We start from the raw sequence: 20,564 nt of genomic DNA on the forward strand, positions 1-20,564 counted from the left end.
AATGCGCCAAGTGTTGGCTGAACCCATTCATAGAAAGTTAAGTCAATAAATCTGGTTTTGAAATTTTGGAAAAATAATGTCCATTCATCTTCATTTTTAATATTTTATTTCCTTGTACAAAATGGATTTCTTGTTTGTAGCTTGACATCGTTGTATCTTCTTTAGTTGACTTAGTAACAATACAACAACCCCGCCACCAGCATCATCCCGTGCACAGCCACCCCAGACCTCAGCTGAGAGATAAGGCAGTGAACAATTGTGGCACATCCCACATCTCAACGTTTTGGATTTGTATAGGCCTGGACATTAACAACAGCAGCTGCTTCTTATTTACCTGAGTGTACTTTGGAAGGAGTGTGTGTAATGGGCTGACTCGTCTTGCATATTCACCCTTGGCAACTCTGGTAGGCGTCAGGACACTAACCACACCACACATTTTGTATGCAGAATATTCACAGCTACTTGTACTGTCAACCCGTTAGATTGATTTCTGATGACTCCTATAAGTTTAAACATTCACTTTTCCACAATACTTCCAATTTGTTATATAACTGCCGCTGCTTCGGCCAACAGAAGATTGCTAAATTAACAATGAGGAAAGACTTGGTTACTTGAATCCTCTCAATAACTGCAGTACTCTGCAGCTGTCTCCACCTTTGCTTAATATGCAAGGTAAACTACAAAATATATAGAAGGTAATGACTTGCAAATAGAAATACAGAACTACAGCGATCTCCTTTTCACATTTGTGCAATGCTGAAATAGTGGGATGCATCCAATTCACAGGCACGACATCTGGCCAGAGTCAGGACTAACCATAGCTGCACTCCATCATATTGAAGTAATTGCCTCTCTCCTACAGGTACCTTGCACCTGTTGTGTTGGGCTTCCTGGTGTATATGCGTTTAAAATGGGGTTATGCTATTGGAGCAGGTTTAACAAACATTCACTAAATTGAATATGACTAGTGACAGCATAACGTAGACAGTCCAACCAGTTACTAAATCATAGCCTAGAAATCCGGGCTGGCGATAGTAGTGAAATAATGTTTAGTGTCAAGATATTCCTGTCTCATTTTGGTGAACAAATGGACTGTCTTTGCTGTTAAAATAGCAAACGAGGAATGATATACGGACATTGGCTGATCATGAATAGTAATTTCCAGCTTGTTTTTTTTCTTCGGAGCAGGATAGGCAGGTGGATCATTAAATGCTGATAATTGTGACAAAGCAATTAGAGTATATTGGCTTGTTAGCTCCCCGACTGATTTGATAACCCTGTGCTTTTATCTTGCCCACTTCTGCCCATTTGACTCACTGAGCTTGTCTGCTCTAAGTCTCTGATGTTTCTTTACTTGAATCAGTGAGGCGAGTGGTGAGATCAGGGTTTGAACGAAAGAGCGAAGTGAGTGCCTGGTTCGGCCAGCGCTGAAAGGGTGCACCATGGAGGGAGCACATTATAAAGTCAGTACTGCGCAGAGTGAAGCAGCTCTCACCACACATACCAGGAGATGCTCAACAGGTCAGACAGCGTTTGTGGAGAAAGGTCAAATTTCATCAAATCGCAGAATTTACAGTGCAGAAGGGGGCCATTCGGCCCATCGAGTCTGCACTGACAACTTGAAGCATTTATTCTGTTGCTCTCTCCACTGATGTTTCCAGGTTTCTATTTCAGCTTTCCGGCATCTACAGTATTTTGCTTTGGTATCTGTCATGTGAAATATTTATCCACCCTTCCACTCGCACGAAGGCATTTAATACAAGTAAAACTGTCCTAGCAGTTTTCAGACAGAAATTTTCCTTAGCTTCAGCAATGTGAGAAATTCTACAGCAGTCTTAACTCAGAAATAGGTTAACTGGAGTGGGCGCGATGGGAGGATGAATTTCCTATTGTACTGGTCTCGGTGAATTGGGGCAGTTCACATCTAGGAAAGTAATGAGAGGGGGCTGCTGGGGGGGGGGGGGGGGGGGGGGCACAGGGGTACACAGAATCTCAGGGATGGCAGACTGAATTTTTCTCCCTCAGTTGCAACTGGTGGAGCGTTAATCGATGCACCAACCTTTCACTGTCAGTACATGTCACCGGTATCTTTTTTTGTTTAGGGAATTCACCTACCAAGGGCTGGGTACAGGGAGCTGCCGTGTCCTTCTCAGCTGGGCAACAACGCCAAGGAGGACCCTACAATAGAGGAACAACTTGTAATGGAGGAGAGGGGATGAAGGAAATACAAGGAACATCTTTCTTAAAAAAAAACACTGGCCATAGGTAGGCGTTTCAACCAAGGGTACGGTCACACTTCCGTTTACTTAAACAAATGTGAACTGCAAACTACAGGCTAATTAACGGGTGCCAAGTGATCATTTGCATTCTATATTCAAAGCATTGGTTAGCATGCTCCGGTAAAATTGCCAGCCACGCTACATTAACCAATGAAGCATAGAATTTAACAGACACCTTAACTGTTGAGCTAGAAGGAGCCTTCAGTGGAATTTCAACCAGTTGGTTTAGCAGTGAGGAATCTGAATGCTTGTTAAACTGCAGATTAGTATGTGAGACTTGCCTGCCTCTGTCAGTAGGGGCCACCAGGCTGCAGTCCCACTAAAGATGCATCTTTAGGACCGGCACGCTGCTCCCACTGGGAATGTCATTAGTAAATTGTGTTCAATGCTGCAACTGGAATCCATCAACAACATCAGATACAGTTTTGTTTTAGTTAACTTCAGGACAAACATCGCCCCATCGTTTGAATAATTTATACCACTATCTAACATCCAAACACAAGGATTTAATTATTGTTGTTGTTGGCAAGGCTGATGCAGGGAGCTGGGAGGAAGCCCGGGATTTGTTTTCCGAAGATTGTTCTTGGCTGAGGGACAGATATCTCTGTTGAGACATCCAGCACAGCGAGGGTTCACTGGCAGGCACGTCTGCTGACCAAACCCCACCAGCAGCCAGTTCGTCCGGCTCCAGAGCTCGCTGAAAGGAAATGGGGGAAAGTTTAAAAACATTGCACCGTCTGAGATTTTCACAGTCTGATCCCCAAAACATTGCTGCATTCACTCAAAGCACAAGGTGAACTGGAGACTGGTGACTCGGAGTCAGAGATTTCCTGCTGATAGATCGTTTGGTATGGGGTGGTTGGGGGCGAGGAAAGAGGTCACATATGGATCAGGAGCTCGTGGGAGGATGCCACTAGATTCTATTAGTTAAATGTCTTTAGAAAGAGGAGGGATTTTAATTTGAGATAATCAGCGAGTACGTCACATACTCCCACCTACTGTGGGTGAGGAGGGGGAAGGCTTAACTTAAGCAACCAGTAGAAATATCTGCACTCTGCGGAATAGTTCCCCAAGTCAGAGGTCATGGGTTTGAGACCCACTCTTAAGCCTTTGGCCTGTAATCCAGGCTGATTCACTCACTGCAGTACTGAGGTAGTGCAGCATTGTCAGAGGTGCCCTCTTTTGGATCAGACATTAGACCAAGGCCCAGCCTGTCCTCGATGATAGATGTAAAAGGTCACATGAGGAGTATTGGGGGAATTCTAGCCTGGCATTCTAGCCAACACCTATCCCTCAACCAACATCTTAACATCGGTTCAATTTGGCATTTATCTCGCACCCCTTTGTGGGAGCTTGCCGAGTGCTAACTGCTGCCTTGGTTACTATATTATAACCCTGACTACATGGAATGCACCACCATCTTCTCAAGGCCAACTAGGGATAATGACAGTGACGCCCATATTCTGAGAATAAACAAAACAGAACGATCCAAAGTCACATCTCTAATCTTGCTGGGCTGATTGTTTAAGGTACCTCTATTTCTATACTTGTAAACAGTTTGTTACTTCAGAACATTCTAGGTGGCAACTCAAGGTGGGGTTGGCAAACTACTCCAGGATTTACGACTAGTACAAAAGGTGAAGTCACACGGGATCAGGGGTGAGCTGGCAAGGTGGATACAGAACTGGCTAGGCCATAGAAGGCAGAGAGTAGCAATGGAGGGATGCTTTTCTAATTGGAGGGCTGTGACCAGTGGTGTTCCACTGGGATCAGTGCTGGGACCTTTGCTCTTTGTAGTATATATAAATGATTTGGAGGAAAATGTAACTGGTCTGATTAGTAAGTTTGCAGACGACACAAAGGTTGGTGGAATTGCGGATAGCGATGAGGACTGTCGGAGGATACAGCAGGATTTAGATTGTTTGGAGACTTGGGCAGAGAGATGGCAGATGGAGTTTAATCCGGACAAATGTGAGGTAATGCATTTTGGAAGGTCTAATGCAGGTAGGGAATATACAGTGAATGGTAGAACCCTCAAGAGTATTGAAAGTCAAAGAGATCTAGGAGTACAGGTACACAGGTCACTGAAAGGGGCAACACAGGTGGAGAAGGTAGTCAAGAAGGCATACGGCATGCTTGCCTTCATTGGCCGGAGCATTGAGTATAAGAATTGGCAAGTCATGTTGCAGCTGAATAGAACCTTAGTTAGGCCACACTTGGAGTATAGTGTTCAATTCTGGTCGCCACACTACCAGAAGGATGTGGAGGCTTTAGAGAGGGTGCAGAAGAGATTTACCAGAATGTTGCCTGGTATGGAGGGCATTAGCTATGAGGAGCGGTTGAATAAACTCGGTTTGTTCTCACTGGAACGAAGGAGGTTGAGGGGAGACCTGATAGAGGTATACAAAATTATGAGGGGCATAGACAGAGTGGATAGTCAGAGGCTTTTCCCCAGGGTAGAGGGGTCAATTACTAGGGGGCATAGGTTTAAGGTGAGAGGGGCAAGGTTTAGAGTAGATGTACGAGGCAAGTTTTTTTACGCAGAGGGTAGTGGGTGCCTGGAACCCGCTACCGGAGGAGGTAGTGGAAGCAGGGACGATAGGGACATTTAAGGGGCATCTTGACAAATATATGAATAGGATGGGAATAGAAGGATACGGACCCAGGAAGTGTAGAAGATTGTAGTTTAGTCGGGCAGCATGGTCGGCACGGGCTTGGAGGGCCGAAGGGCCTGTTCCTGTGCTGTACATTTCTTTGTTCTTTGTTCCCTCCCCATTTCCTATGGTTCATAAGAACATAAGAAATAGGAGCTAGAGAAGGCTGCAAGGCCCCTCCAGCCTGTTCTGTGATTCAATAAGATCAAACTGATCTTCCACCTCAACACCACCTTCCTGCATTACCTTCATATCCCTTAGTAGGCAAAACCATTGACCTCTACCTTGACGGGGTATCTACCAAAGGACGGGGTGTACACAGCTCTCTGATGTGGAGAATCCCGGAGATTCATAACCCTTTGAGTGAAGAGATCTCTCCTCAATCTCAGTCCAAAACAGCCGACCCCTTATTCTGAGACAGTGACCCTGTATTCTCAGTTTCCCAGTGAGAGGAAATATTTTCTCCGCATCTACCCAATCAAGCTCTTTAAGAATTTTATATGTTTCAATTTAGTCACCGCTCTGTCTTCTGAACTCCAGTGATTCCCCACCCTCTCCTGCCCCGAAACAAACACTATTATGGTTCGCTAATCGAAAACAGAGTAGGCATAAATGAGTCATTTCTGGGTTGACAAGACGCAACAAGCAGAGTGCCACAGGGATTGTGCTGGGGCCGCAACTATTTACAACTGATGACAATGACTTGTGTAGTTGTCAAATTTTCTAATGACACAAATGTAGGTAGAAAAGTACGTTTGTGAAGAGGCTCTAAGGAGCCGCAAAGGGATACAGGTTAAGTGAGTGCACAGAGATTTGGCAGATGGAAAATAAAGTGGGAAAATGTGAACCTGTCAATTTTGGCAGGAAGAACAGGAAAATCTAAATGGAGAGAGATTGCAGAACCCGGAGGTGCAGAGGGATCTGGGTGTCCTGGTTCAGGAATTACAAAATGGTAGTATGCAGGTACAGCAAATGATCAGGAAGACAAATGGAATGTTGTTGTTTCTTACAATGGGAACGGAATATAAAAATAGGGCTGTTTGGCAACAGTTGTAAGGGCATAGGTGAAATCACATTTGGTGTACTGTTTTGGTCTCCTTATTTAATAAAGGACAAAGCATTAGAAGCAGTTCAGAGAAGCTTCATTCAACTGATGAAAATGAAAATCGTTTATTGTCACAAGTAGGCTTCAAAGGAAGTTACTGTGAAAAGCCCCTAGTCGCCACATTCCGGCGCCTGTTCGGGGAGGCTGGTACGGGAATTGAACCATGCTACTGGCCTGCCTTGGTCTGCTTTAAAAGCCAGCGATTTAGCCCAGTGTGCTAAACCAGCCCCTATTATGTTACACGGAAACGTTGGGCCTGTATCCATTGGAGTTTAGAAGAAGGTGCAGCACGGTAGCCTTGTGGATAGCACAATTGCTTCACAGCTCCAGGGTCCCAGGTTCGATTCTGGCTTGGGTCACTGTCTGTGCGGAGTCTGCACATCCTCCCCGTGTGTGCGTGGGTTTCCTCCGGGTGCTCCGGTTTCCTCCCACAGTCCAAAGATGTGCGGGTTAGGTGGATTGGCCATGATAAATTGCCTAGTGTCCAAAATTGCCCTTAGTGTTGGGTGGGGTTACTGGGTTATGGGGATAGGGTGGCGGTGTTGACCTTGGGTAGGGTGCTCTTTCCAAGAGCCGGTGCAGACTCGATGGGCTGAATGGCCTCCTTCTGCTCTGTAAATTCTATGATGATGATAATCTATGAAGGAGCGGTGATCGTATTGAAACATGCACAAAAAACCCTGAGGAGGCTTGACAGAGTGGATGCTGAGAGGATGTTTCCCTGAGTGAGAGAGAGAGACCAGAACTAGGGCACAGTGTCAAAATAATTGATCTTCTATTTGAGAAAGAGATGAGGAGAATTTTCTTTGGAGGGTTGTGGGCCTGTGGATGATGGTCACAATCAGATCAGCCATGGTCTTATGGAATAGCACAGCAGGTTCAAGGGGCTGAATGGCTGCATCTTGCTCCGAATTTGTATGTTTGGACTATTCCCTTTTTCAGATAACTGCTCACATAATTCTGGTTCCAACACAACTGTTACCCTTGTGTGCGAGTCAGGGGCTTTGGCTGATTCTTGCACTCCCTGTAAGATCTTTACTTAACAATTCTCTGTCTGCAACGCCCAAGCCATCCCTCTCGTCTCTCTGCTACATTTAGCTGTCTCTGCCCAACCCCGGTTACCGTGGCATCCATTCTTCCAGCGCCTGTCTGCTTTCCTCTGGGTTCTTTGTCTCCTTTCTGACCCACTTTAGCCGGTTTACGATCCTGTGCACGTGGGTGTCAACACCTGCAAAACACGTTTGAACGGACCAGGATTAAATGGGTTAGGTGGGTACGGGGACAGATTAAATAATGGTCAATGGTGTTCATCAAAGCAAATCAGCAAAGCTATGTCACAGGTTTGGATTGCATTAGATCTCCTCTCGGGTTATTACCCCCACGTGCAGCTGCTGGTAACCAGGAATATGCTTGTGCTGTTCAAAATCTAATCATGCGATTGTGTAACTTGCGACGTATCATAAAAACATAGGACTTAGGAGCAGGAGGAAGCCATTCGGCCCCTCCAGTCTGCACTACACCGGAATGAATCGCTACTGGTTTTCAAAAACGGATACTAGTCGTGATTACCGTGCCTCCCACAGGATGCAGTGGCAGTGCCAACCTGGGGAGCCCCACTAGTGGGGGAGGGCATTTCCCTTCTGCGTGTTGTGTTGGGGGGGGGACTCTCCTTGTCCACTGGGGTGTCCAAATCTCCATGGCTGGGGGGCCGGTGTTGTGATATCTGTGGTGGTGTGGGGGGGGGGGGGGGGGGGGGGGGGGGGGGGGGGGGTTAAGATCGGGCAGCCTTCGAAAAAAGGCAATCCGATCTCAGAATTCAGGCCCGCCCCTCCAGCTGGCTATGTGATCCTTGCTGGCACTTTATACAGAATGCCATTAAATCAGGCAATAAAAGGCGCCTGGGAAGCTGGCACGTTTTACAAAGCTTTTCCCGCCTGATCCAACACTCAGGGTACAGGATTAGAGTTTCATTTTGGGAAATTGACGTGGATGAGGCAGATCGGCTGTATGAGGGCAAAACAAAATGTCATAAGAACATAAAAGTTGGGCCTGGAGTCAGCCATTTGGCTCTTTGAGCCTCTCATTTTGGGGATGCCAACCTGCCCAGCTTCTTGACGCTGTGGATGCGAGGCGGGACATCCTGCTCCCCCGAGGGGTGTCGGAGGACCAGCAGCAGGGTCAGCAGTGCCTTCTGGGAGTCAGGGGCAGTGCCCATCAGTGCAGGCAGCATGAAGAGGAGTACCGCCGTCCAATGTCAGAAGACTGAAGACCTCCACCGAGATGCAATGGTAAGTTACCAACCCTCAAATTCCCAATCCTCCCAAACCTCCACAGATCACTGGCTGACACCTCACACTCTCCCCACATCCAATCTTCGTGTTTCTTCCTCAGGACTCACTGGCACCCCCAGCACAACTTTTTAATGTCCAGGTGCAGTGTCCACACATGCCACCTGCTATAAACCCCTGACTCATCAAGCATGCGGCTCACGATACCCTCTCTTTGTCCCCGCAGGAGAAGATAGCCCATAATAAGCGGGGAAGGGCCAAAATGGGCAGGGAAGGCAGAGTCCTTGGGTCCTCACCCCCGATGAGGAATGAGCCCTGGAGATCACGGAGTTGTCCGAGGAGAGAGCAGTCACCGACAATGAGGTTGCCCTGCACTGCAAAGGTGAGGATCCATTGCCCCTTCACCCAGATGGCCTGTCTCAAGTGAGTTGTTCATGTCGGACATAATGGTCCTTCCCTCTCACTGACCACATGTCCATTGTCTTGCAGGATCTCCATCTGATGAGGCCAGGCCATCTGGGGTTGTTCCCACCCATGCCACCCAAGAGACTACCTCAGAGGAGAGCTCCAAGGAGACCACCATCGAGGCGTCATAGCTATCACCCCCACCTTCCACCAGAGCAGAGACATAGACCTCGGTAGGCGATATCAATGGACAGGGCACAATCTGGTGAGCACCACACAATTATTGCTGCCACCAAGGAGAAGATGGCAGTCCCCAGTTCTTCAGAATGACATTGGTGCATCTCAAGGGCAGCGGGCAGAACAGGGTGGCATGGGTACGTCGGCTGGGGCCCTCCGGTTCCCAATCCTCCAGAGACATTCACCAAGGTCATCAAAGGCCATAGGGCTGCCTCCATCTCTGATGTGCATCCTGGACATAGACGTAACAGTAGACCACGAAAGATGAAGAAGATTGAGGAGCACGGAGTGGGCATGGGCGGCAGGGAGTAACTATCTGGATCTGGGGGAATGGAAATGTCAAGTGTTCACTATTAAAACGTGGAACACCTGATACATGTGAAGCCTCTGTCATGTCAATCTTCACTGTTGGCCTGCCGGCACCCCCACCCCCCGTTTCCTTCCGCTCCCCCCATTCCCCGCCACCTAGGCGCAGTGGTCCAAGATCCCGTTCAGAGGATGGGGGTGGGCGGGCGGTCAGCAGAAATACAGGAGCCAGACTTTGGCATAAACGGAGGAGCACCGGAGCTTTCCCCACAGCGAGTGATCATCACTCTCCTGCCTTGTATAGTGACCCTGCTGACGGTGCCGACACAGGCCCATCACCGTGGAGTGGTGTTACCCAGACCCTTGGAGGGTGGATCAGGTGGTTGCGGAGGGGTCAGTTTGATGGGGAGGAGGAGGAAGAAAACGGGGGAGGAAGGAAGGGATGGAAATGGGAGGGGGTTGAGCTGATGGACATAGCCTTGTCCTATGGGAATCTGAGGAGGATGAGGGTCTCCCTGGTCCTCTGGGCATTTCGGATCCTTGCCACCGCCTATCCTCCATCCTCCGGGCCCTCCTCCTCCAGCCCCTCCTGGTCTGCTGCATTCTGCTACTGAGATGAGGCTGCATATCGCCCCACTGCTGTGCCTGGTAGCAGACCACGACAAAGCGGGAGACACCCTGGGGGTGGGGGGGGGGGGGGGGGGGGGGGTACTACTACAGATCACCACCAGAGCGGTCCAGGCATCATAACCACATTTTGAACAGCTCGATGTACCGCTCAATGACCGCACTGGGGGCAACGTGGGCCTCATTATATCGGGTCTCCTATCGGTCCCCAGCCTCCGCATTCGCGTCATCAGTCAGGGCCTCAGCGGGTAGGCCTTATAGCCCAAGAGCCAACCCTTCATCCCGGGGTGGCCCTCGAAAACACCAGGGATCTCAGAGTGTCCCAGGATGTAGCTGTCGTGCACTCTCCCTGGGTAGCGTGCACACACGTGCATGATACAGGGACAACGTAATGAGCCGTTTGCATAAAGGTTTAGAGCTGTGGTGACCTTCACGGTCATCGGGAGCGGCTATACCCCTTCTCCACAGGGTGCCATGTCCGCGAGGACGTGACACAGGCGCTGCACTGTTTCTTTGTTGAGACGGAGTCTCCTGCGGCATATGCTGTCTGTCATCTCATTGGAAGACCAACGACGCCTCCCTCTCTGGGTTCCTGCCCAGCCTGATGGGTGGCCAGGTCTTCAGGGTGTGCAGCGGCCCCTTGCCTGTGCATGTACAGAAAGTATATGTGTGAACATCAGTGTGTGCATATCGGTAAGAGTGTACATCATAAAGAGTATATGCATAAATGATTGCGAGTGCATGCCTGTTGAGTAGGCGTGTGAGAGAGTGAGCAGTACAGACCACCGTAAAAGGTTTCTCTGGCACAGGGCACAGCGGAGGAAGGAGCGCGAATACCCCACCCCTTCTACAGCACTGGTAATTTGCCAGGGGCCAGACCATAGAAGCAAGAGGGGTCGCAGCATTCAAGCACATGGCAGCCGGACAAAAAAAAAAGCCATCTGTGGGAGAGATCCAGAACTCGCCATCGGGAGTGGGCCAAAATTGCAAACTGATTCGAGCCCGGCGTGAATCTCAATGTTGACCTTTCCTGCTATTTACCCTGTTTGCCCAGATCTGCGCCGGGCACAATGTGGTTATTGAACCTTGCCCATTATATAAATGCAAGTTGTTATTCTGTGGCATTGCAAAAAAATCTTTCCTTGGAGACAAACAAGAAGCGAGGGAGAGGAAAACAAGTCTTAACCTTTGCAGAATCCTCTTGAAAGAAAAAGCAAGTGTATTGATTCCTTTCCAGTAGCGGATCTGATCTGGACTATATTCATGGATGACAACGATGTTGTTCTGTTGACTCTCGTTCATTTTCTGCTGGCAAAATATTTTGCTTGGAATCAGTTCTTTCTCTTTAGCAGATACATTCCGCCCACTGTCTGTCAGCTGCTGGGGGAATATTTGGAATGGCCCAATCTGCTACCATTGTGACCACAATTGTGACTATCTTGGAACGTCCTAATTGCGGCGTCGCTCCTTCTCCCTTTTCCCACCAGTCACAGTTTACCGCTGCACAGGATGGGAGGAATTTTGTTCATGTAGTTTAGCATTTGAGAATCCTGGCAGTCACTTTCATACAAAAGACATGGAGAGCTCTTGGAGAAAGTCAGCATCTCTTGTGTTTCCCTGCTCCCATTCCCACTATTTTGTAGGGTCCTCACACTCGAGACTGTTTGCCACCAATTTTTTTATCGTTCTCGCCTAAAGACTTGGATTCTTCACTTGGATACCCATAACCACTGGTCGCGCTTCGTTACTCTCCCCACTCGGGTTTACAGAGTGGATTTCAGCAGGTTATTCGAGCAGGAAGGACATCACACCCCCTGTGTATCCTGTTAAAAACACGGTACCATGGCAGATCAGTTGTTGCCATTGGGAAAGTAAAACAAGATGGGGCTCATTTTTTGAGATTGAATAAACATTTAAAAAATTATGAACGGTTTGATAGATTATAGTACAGAAGATGTTTCCACTTAGAGGGGAATCCCATACTAGGGACCATGATTATAAAATAGTCACTAATAAATCTAATAGGAAATTCAGGAGAATCTTCTCTTTCCAGAGAGTGGTGAGAACGTGGAACTCGCTACAAGGTGTAGTCGAGACGAACAAAATAGATGCATTTAAAGGGATGTTAGATAAACGCACGAGGGATAAAGGAATAGAAAGTTACGCGGCTCGGGTATAGGGGTTTGAGAAGATTTGTATGGAACTTAAACATTGGCACGCATTTGATGGGCCAAATGGTCCGTTTCTGTCCTGTAAATTCTACGTCGTCCTGCTTGCCACATGTCAAAAGGGGGTCACTACTTTATGCAGGGCTGGAAACCCTGGCCAATTCCATGCTCCTTAGCCTATGAACATTGATAACAATTAGAGCCTGGCTCAGCTAACTGAGCTCTAAACCCAAGACCTGTCAAATCTGTACAAAGCATTTTACTCCATGCCTTAACCAGTAACTCCTTGCTTCTTCATTGAAGATGATTAAGAGCTCCTCTTTAAGTTTATTGAAATGCTGGCCCAGTAACCGTGGGGGGGGGCGCGCACGCCTGGTTTGCATTCCGCAACAGGCACTCGGTGCCAACGGATCAGGAGTGGCTGGACAGGGAATCAGGCTTTTGTGTTTAACATCTATTGAACACAGAGGAGAAAACAATGGAGGAGCAACGCACAGAGAATAAAACAATTGGAAACTGACTCCCTTTTAGTGGGTAGCACTCTCACCTCTGAGTCAGCAGGTCGTGAATTCAAGTGCCCAGTCCAGACAGTGAAACCCACAATCCAGGCTGACGGAAGCAATGCCGTACTCAGGAAGTGCTGCATTGTCAGAGACGTTCATTTGGATGAGATATTAACCCAAAGCCCGGTATACCCCCTCAGGTGAATGCAAAAGAACCTATGACTCCATTTTAAAGAACAGGGAAGTTCTCCCCAGTGCCCTGGACAATATTTATAGCGCTATCAAGGTCATGGAAACAGCTAATCTGTTGATTATCACACTGCAATTTCTGGGAGCTCGCTGTATGAAAATTGGCTGCCGTGTTTCCTACATTACAACAGTGACTACATTCCAAAAGAACAGCTGAAATGGCTGCAAAGAGGATGTCCTGTGGGTGCGAAAGGCGCTATATCAATTCAGGTCTTGCTTGTTTTCTTTGCCATAGAACAAAGTTGTCTGGACAGCGCACCTACCTTCAGTCCTCAAGGTCAGCTTTTCTGACACAAACCCAGCCCATTACGGTCAGGCTGGCTCCATGGCTTCTCTTTTTGACATGAATGCAAAGCCAGCTGGTGAAAGACTTGCCAAGAAAGGCACGCATTTATATAGCACCCTTCACAACAACAGTGCAGGACTCCCTCAGTACAGCATGTGAGTGTCAGTCGAGTTTAAAATAGGGCTTGAAAATAATTACCTTCTGATCCTGAAGTGAGAGTGTTACCCACTGAGCCCTAGGCTGGTGCATCATTGGGACTGGACTTTGCGTGCTTGCCAATTCCCAATCCTCCAGTTTGCCAAATTGGTATTCAAGAGCCAGCAGATTTTACAAAAAAAAAAATAATAATAATTTGACATATTAAAAATTCCAAATATTTTCAGGAAGCCCATTCCCTGAACTGGCTCCATACCAGTGACTGGCTTAAGCAGTGGCCCAGATTTGTTTCCCCCGCCACTTGGTATCCAGAAGAATATCGACCTGGATCTGCACTGTGCAAGCTATTTGATTCATTTCAGAGACTGTTAACCAATAAAAGGTCTGCTCGGGTTCAAGCCGCACTGGGGGAATTCACAAAACCTGGGCTTCAAACGTGGCCCAATGAGAAATAAAGAAGCTTCTTGACTATTCCACCTATTAGTGCAGTGCCTCCGAAATTTTATCCCACTATGACCCCTTTGTGCGGCCACAGAGAGTGAGTGGGGCAGTTTCTGAGCAGGTAGGAATTGTTGAGTTGGGGGGGGGGGGGGGGGGGGGGGGGGGTGTTGAGCAGGGAAAATGGTTTAGTCCACTGTCGGTTTGAAGACTCTGATGTGGCACAGTGGTTAGCACTGCTGCCTCACAGCGCCAGGGATCCGGGTTTGATTCCAGGCTTGGGTGACTGTGTGAAGTTTACACTTTCTCCCCGTGTCTGAGTAGGTTTCTTCCCACAATCCAAAGATGTGCAGGTTAGTTGGATTGGCCACGCTAAATTGCCCCTTAGTGTCCAGGGATGTACAAGTTAGGGTGGGGTGGATGGGGGAGTGGACCTGGATAGAGTGCTCTTTAAGAAGGTTGGTGCAGATTCAATGGGCCAAATGGCCTCTTTCTGCAGTGTAGGGGTTTTATGCGGCCTCGGAGCTAAGAATTGTGTGTGTGTGTGTATGTAACGTTTCCTTGGTGCTGGTGCCAGGACTGCCCTGACATTCATCACAGCGCGCGTTCAAAGCACCTCCTGCATTAGAAGCACACCCAAGAAATCCCAAAATTAGCCAATCGGAGCACTGAACTGATTGGCCAATAAGGGCACTGAAAGAACGACCAACCAGGGCAGCAAAAAGCTGTTCCATTAACGAATAGTTTCGGAAAATAATTCACAGCTAGCCAGAGCCTTCTCTCAATAGTCGCTCTTGCTGCTTTGTGAGCCCAATGGGAGTTGTGATCTACAGTTTGGGAGCCCTGATTCAGTACATTTGATTAGGTATTGTGGGCAATTTGTTCGTAGATGTGTTCCCTCACAGGAACGTAGAGCACCAATTTCATTGGGTAAGCAGCTATCCACCAGATAATGGCCTGAACTAGGGGTTCAGTCTGCACGGCAGCACCACCCAGTGGCATGGATTGTATACACATCACTGTTCCCAGGATGATGCTGTTCAAGCATCTTCCTATAGCGTTACTGTCCTCAGCCATTTGATTTTGGGGTCACTGCTGTAATGTCCATAAAGTGGCATGCAGCTGATGACCTCGTCCGACCCCTTGACTTCGCGAAGCAGCTGCTGTCCGAAGTACTTACTGATGCCGGACACGTTGTTCCAGGCTATCTTCATGATGAGATGGCTCATCTTCGGTCCCACTCCTGGAAGTTTCAGAAGTTCACTGATGCTACTGGGAATGTCACCATTGTACTGTTCCTTCAGGATCACAGTGGTCTGTTTGATGTACTTCACTTTACTCTGCACATATAAATCACATCATGAATAGCATGCAGAGTTGACAACAATCCCTCAATTTGCTCTTTTGATTGGGGGGGTGGTAGCCTAGTGGTTATGCCATTGGACTGGTAGCCTCTGGGCCTGGAGATCAGACCCCCCCCCCCCGGCCCGCTCCCCCCCCCCCCCCCCCCCCCCCCCCCCCCCGGCCCGCTCCCCCCCCCCCAGCATCTGGAAAGACACCACAAAATACTCTCTTTTCCCTAAATTCAATTTGTACCCCCAAAACACCCCAAATCTCCTTAGCAACCCCATTCTATCCCTCACCGAAGAACTCAGGTCAGAGATAGAGATAGACAGCAATAGATTGTCCGCGTACAGAGACACCCTATGCTCAACACTCCCCTCCCTATCCACTTCCCTAAGTCCGAACCCCTCAGTGCAATGGCCAACGGCTCTATCACCAGTGCGAACAGAAGGGGGGGACATGGGACATCCCTGCATTGTTCTGCAAAATAGTGGAAAGTACCCCAAATTCATTGCGTTCGTTCGTACACATGCTGTCAGATCCTTGAAAGGCAATTTCACCCATGCCACCAACTTAGGCACAATTTCAAATTTCTCCAACACCTCAAACAGATAGCTCCATCCTACCCCATCTAATGCCACCACCACCAACTTCCTTCCTTCTGGTGGAGGAAACACCACATTCAGCAGCTACCCTCACATTCAACAATAGCTGCCTGCCCTTAATGAATCCTGTTCGATCCTCCCCAGCCACCTTTGGGGGCATTCCTCCAACCTCAGCGCCAACACTTTTGCCAATATCTTAGCACCCACGTTCAGTAGAGAAATGGGACACTCCACCGGATCAGTCTCCTTTTTAGGGAATAGTGAGATGGATGCCTGCCCCAATGTTTCCGACAATATTCCCCTAACCATGGCATCCTCAAACATTTCTATCATTAGTGGTGCCAACTGACCCTTAAATTTTTTATAAAATTCCACCGGGAACCCATCTGGCCTTGGCGCCTTACCAGACTGCATCTTCCCTATTGCTGGCTGCACTTCTTCCACCCTCATTGGTTCCTCCAGTCCTTCCCTCTCCTCCTTTCCCACCTCCAAACCCTCCAGGAACTCCCTCATATCCCACGTATCCTCCGGCAGCTCTGCCTTCTCCAAATCCCTATTAAGAAAATGCTTCAAACACCTTATTCACCTGCTCCGGTGCCACTACCAGCCCGCCCGTCCTATCTCCATTGCTGTCGTTTGCCGGCCAGCAATCGACTGGCCTTCTCTCGATACTCATAAACAACCCCCTCAGTCGCCTCTGCTGCAGAATTTTTCTCAAGCTATCTCATACAAATTATGCACTTTAGTAAACAGCAATATGAAATCACAAAGGAAAATAGAATTCAAACACTAATGTTTTGAAATAATTAGCATTATATCCTGTATGCTTCACCCGATGTCTATGTATTTACATTGTGTGTTAATAGTACGTTCTATGTGTTTCATGTATGGAGCGATCTGCCTGGACTGCACGCAGAACAATACTCTACACCGTACCTTGGTAAGTGTGACAATAAATCTAATCAAAGTTTGAATCCAAACAAGTTACATTTGTATCACCCCTTTCATGCAGTAAAACTTCTGAGCGGTTTCAAAAGGAGCGTATAATCAAACAAAATTCAATACCGAGCCACATTAGGGCAGATACCAAAAGCTTAGTCAAGGAATTAGGTTTCACGATCGACTTAAAAGGAGGAGATAGGTCGGAGGAGGGAATTCAAGCCCTAGGGCCCAGATAGCTGATGGGAGCATGGACTTGGGGTACAGTGTTCTGGAAATATTCAATCGTCAACTAAGCTCCAAGTATATTGGTGCACTAACCCTCCAGAATCCGACTGGATAGATGAGTTCTCCAAGTGTCTTATCCTCCATCGTGAGAATGTTCTCCACAGTCAAGCCATGGTCCCTCAGCTTATTCATTGCTGCAAACGTCACGTGATCCCTGGTCTGGCTGGAGAGCATGAGTGACAAAAGCACCTGATACCTCATGACCTACAGAATTCCAGACAGAACAAAATAGTCAGTGGCAGCATCCAGATGAAGCAGGCATTTTCCTATTGCTACTGTCAACTTTTATCTTGAGCTTCAAAATTTGCCTTTTCCACATATTTAAAGTGAAGGAGACTAGAGACATTTTCTTCCTGTTTTTTTCCTTCCTGGTCTTCTGCAGGTGATCACCCAGAGTGGGCTGAGGTTCTACAGTTGCTGCCCAACATCAGTCAACCTTCTCTCAATCCAAATGGTGACTGCAGAGTATTGGCCCACGGGGTCATTATGGGCGGAATTCTCCCAACACGTCCACGGTGGGTTTGGTGAATCTGGCGGGAGCCAAAAAATTCAGAACCCTCCTCCCAGCGTAAAATCAAATTGCGATTCTCCCAGTGGCGCATTAATGGCGGGTTGATTTTCCCACCGGAAGGTGGCACAAACGGCATTTTCAAGTCATAAATGCTCATTAAAAAGCAGCCAGATGGCATCCCATTAGGACTTTCAATCTTGCATCACACCAGCAGGAATTTACATTGGAGTCAAATCCGATTACTAATGAGTGGCGCGCACAAGGAGGTCCTCAGTTTGCCTGAGACTTTGGGGTGAGTGTGACAACTTTCTGCCACAGAGCTGCGCTGCTCCTGATGCGCTGATCACCACTCTGCCAGGGTCGACCAGTTCCTGGCTCCACCTCCAAGCTGGTCTTCAGGGACCCTCTGTACCTGGGGCCTGGGGAGTACAGGCATCTCCTTGCCCCTGGTTCTACGCAGCAGTGTTTACCTCGACAGGACTCCTGCGGGTCCCATGCTGCCACCGCAACAAAGGTCCAACGTTTAACTGGGCTTTGAGTAGGAGGTGAGGCTGGGGATCAGGGGTGTGGCCTAATGAAGACATGGGGGTAATGTGGAAGGAGAGCTGTGCAAGGAAGGTAGGCCGAGGGCTCACGATGGCAGGCAGAGGAGTAAGGAGCTGGATGAACAATGGAAGGCAGAGGGAAGACCGGAGGGAAGCTGGACCCCGCCAAGCTGAATGAAAAGCTCACAACTTGGGGATCAAAGGGACATCACTTTGTTACTGGAGGGGAATGGATGAAGACTCCCGAAGCGATGGGTAGAGGTCCAAGTGAGGCTTGGGCACTTCACAGGTATAATAATAATCTTCATTAGTGTCATGAGTAGGCTTACATTAACACTGTAATGAAGTTACTGTGAAAATCCCCTAGTCTCCTCATTCCGTTCGGGTACACAGAGGGAGAATTCAGAATGTTCAAATTACCTAACAGCACGCTTTTCGGGTCTTGTGGGAGGAAAGCGGAGCACCCGGAGGAAACTCACGCAGACATGGGGAGAACGTGCAGACTCCCAGCCAGGAATCAAACCTGGGATCCTGGAGCTGTGAAGCAACAGAGCTAACCAATGTGCTACCGTGCCACCCATAATGATGGGCTCATTGGGGGGGGGGGGGGGGGGGGGCGGCGGCACGGTTGAATCGAGGAACAGACTCGTTAAGGCTGCTGGCCTTTTCCCTCAGGATTGCTGACTTCCTGCAGGATCTGATGAAGACAGGTGAGCTGTTGAGAGTGATAGGGGTTTGCTGTACTGGTATTTGAATATGGCACCAGGACATTTGAACCTGTCAGCTAAGGATGGGCAGACATCTCAGTCTGCCGGGAAGGTCGGCGGGGAACTCACTTGTTCATTAATAATGAGCTGCCAAACGCAGAATCTGGCACGGGATCCCACTATTCAGGGCGATGGGACAGACACCACTGGAATCCCCCACACCACAGTCTCAAATTGCAAGAATTCCACCCAGAATCCTGGCTGTGGTTTAAGTTGGCAGTCTGGCCAGTCAGGCGGTTATGAGTTCAAGTCCCACTCCAGGTGCAGTACTGAGGGAGTGCTGCACTCTCAAGTATGCCTTTTTCAGAGGAAATATGAAACTGAAGACCCAATTTGCTCTCCAAGTGGATATAAAAGATCCCGGTCAGAACAGGATGGTTTCCTGGTCAACCTATATATCCCTTAACCACCATTTATTTCATTGCTGTTTGTGAGAGCTCGCCCTGTACAATCTGGTTACCACCACAACAGAGATTACACTTTAACAATGCTTAAATCGACTTTGAAGCACTTTGGAATGTTATTGGGGGCGGGGGCATGAAAGGCGCTACATAAATGCAAGTTCGCCACATGGGCTTGGATTCATACCTCCGGGGTGGCAGTTTTGTCGAAACATTGTTCGGCGCCCATGCTATCCACGGGCGCATCCCTACCCTTCCTCATCTCCGTGATGTTATCCCACTGCTCTCGCCAGTCCTTGGGTTGCCAAGTAGAGTTTGTCTCATCAGCTGGTGAAGCACATTGGCTGACTCGTCGCGAATTGCAGCCAGCCTGCAAGCGCTCCCTTTTCTGCTTCGCTGCATTTCTGGGGACAGAGTCTCCGAACTGTACCTGTGGGACTTCTCTGACCGTTTCCTGGATCGAGTGGGCGGCGGGCTGTTCTGCTGCATCCCTGCGAGCAGGTCTTCCGCAGCTTGTCCCGGGCTGTTGCAACCTGCTAAGCTTTGCTAAGTTGGGGCCGCTGCCTCCGGCGGCCGCGCACACCCGACGGCTCATGTTCCGGGTCAGTACCCCCGGTGTAAAATAAGGCGATGTGGAAGCCATATTCCCCAGCCTGCTTCGTTTCAGCCAGAGCGGCCCCTTTAAATCCCGCGCTTATAAAATGTAGCAAGTTGGGAAAATGTCACAACATTCGAATCACGCGCGGGTGGGTTTTCCCCTTGACGTCAGCGCATTCTGACCAGCTTGAATCTCCCCGTCTCCCTCATTGCATCCCAGTCTGGCCTGGGAATGTGACTCTCCGCTCCACAGTGTTTCCTGATTTCCGCAGGAACGTACATGGGATCTGATATCCCTCCACACCCGGGGCCCAACAACAACCCAACCTGTTTATTTACTCTTCACTCCCTCTGCCGTGCTAACCCTGTACATGCAGCCGCAGTTTCCTTGATTGTCCATCACTTGTACGCTAGTGCAGTTAGTGGAGTGTCACTCATTTGTCTCTTACAACAGACTTTCAGGACAGATCTGGAGAAATATCAGCAAATGTAATTTATGATAGGGCTTTTTTTTTGGGGGGGGGCCTCTATTTTTTCATTTATTTCATGGGATGTGGAGAATACTGGTAAGGCCAACTTTTTTTCCAATTCCATATCTTCCTGCACCCAATGGTGTTTCCATAGCTAATTATTCCTGGAACAGGTAACTAAGTCTATTGCTGGAGGCTTATATCTTGAGGAACGGCACTCCATATTAAGCATGGATGACCAGGAGTCTCTCTCCCGCTTTTACCACCTGTCCTTGGCATGTTGGAAGGATTTTTCAGGTTGATACTCAACCTCTTTGGCCACGTCATGAATGTACCTTCCTTGGCCATCAAGTCCTGGGGAGTGACGTGAACCAAAACTTCAGGCTCAGAGACAGG

The 20,564-nt window shown here is 48.5% G+C and overlaps 1 protein-coding gene across 2 annotated transcripts; it reads right to left on the reverse strand.

Moving 5' to 3' along the window:
* Window positions 1-89: 89 nt before the first annotated feature.
* nthl1 (nth-like DNA glycosylase 1) lies at window positions 90-20,012 on the reverse strand. Of its 2 annotated transcripts, none has more exons than XM_072481584.1 (5): window positions 19,532-20,012; window positions 16,911-17,081; window positions 14,882-15,041; window positions 7,161-7,266; window positions 90-2,976 (listed from the first exon to the last, which is right to left on the reverse strand). In XM_072481584.1, exons 1-5 carry the CDS (start codon window positions 19,742-19,744, stop codon window positions 2,790-2,792), a joined length of 837 nt encoding a protein of 278 aa, XP_072337685.1. In that variant the 5' UTR covers window positions 19,745-20,012; the 3' UTR covers window positions 90-2,789. The 2 variants fall into 2 exon arrangements, with proteins under 2 accessions (XP_072337685.1, XP_072337684.1); XM_072481583.1 differs by having other exon boundaries at window positions 19,289-20,012.
* Between the last annotated feature and the right edge of the window lie 552 nt (window positions 20,013-20,564).

This window comes from Scyliorhinus torazame, chromosome 17, assembly GCF_047496885.1.
Source record: "Scyliorhinus torazame isolate Kashiwa2021f chromosome 17, sScyTor2.1, whole genome shotgun sequence".
Lineage (NCBI taxonomy): Eukaryota > Metazoa > Chordata > Chondrichthyes > Carcharhiniformes > Scyliorhinidae > Scyliorhinus > Scyliorhinus torazame.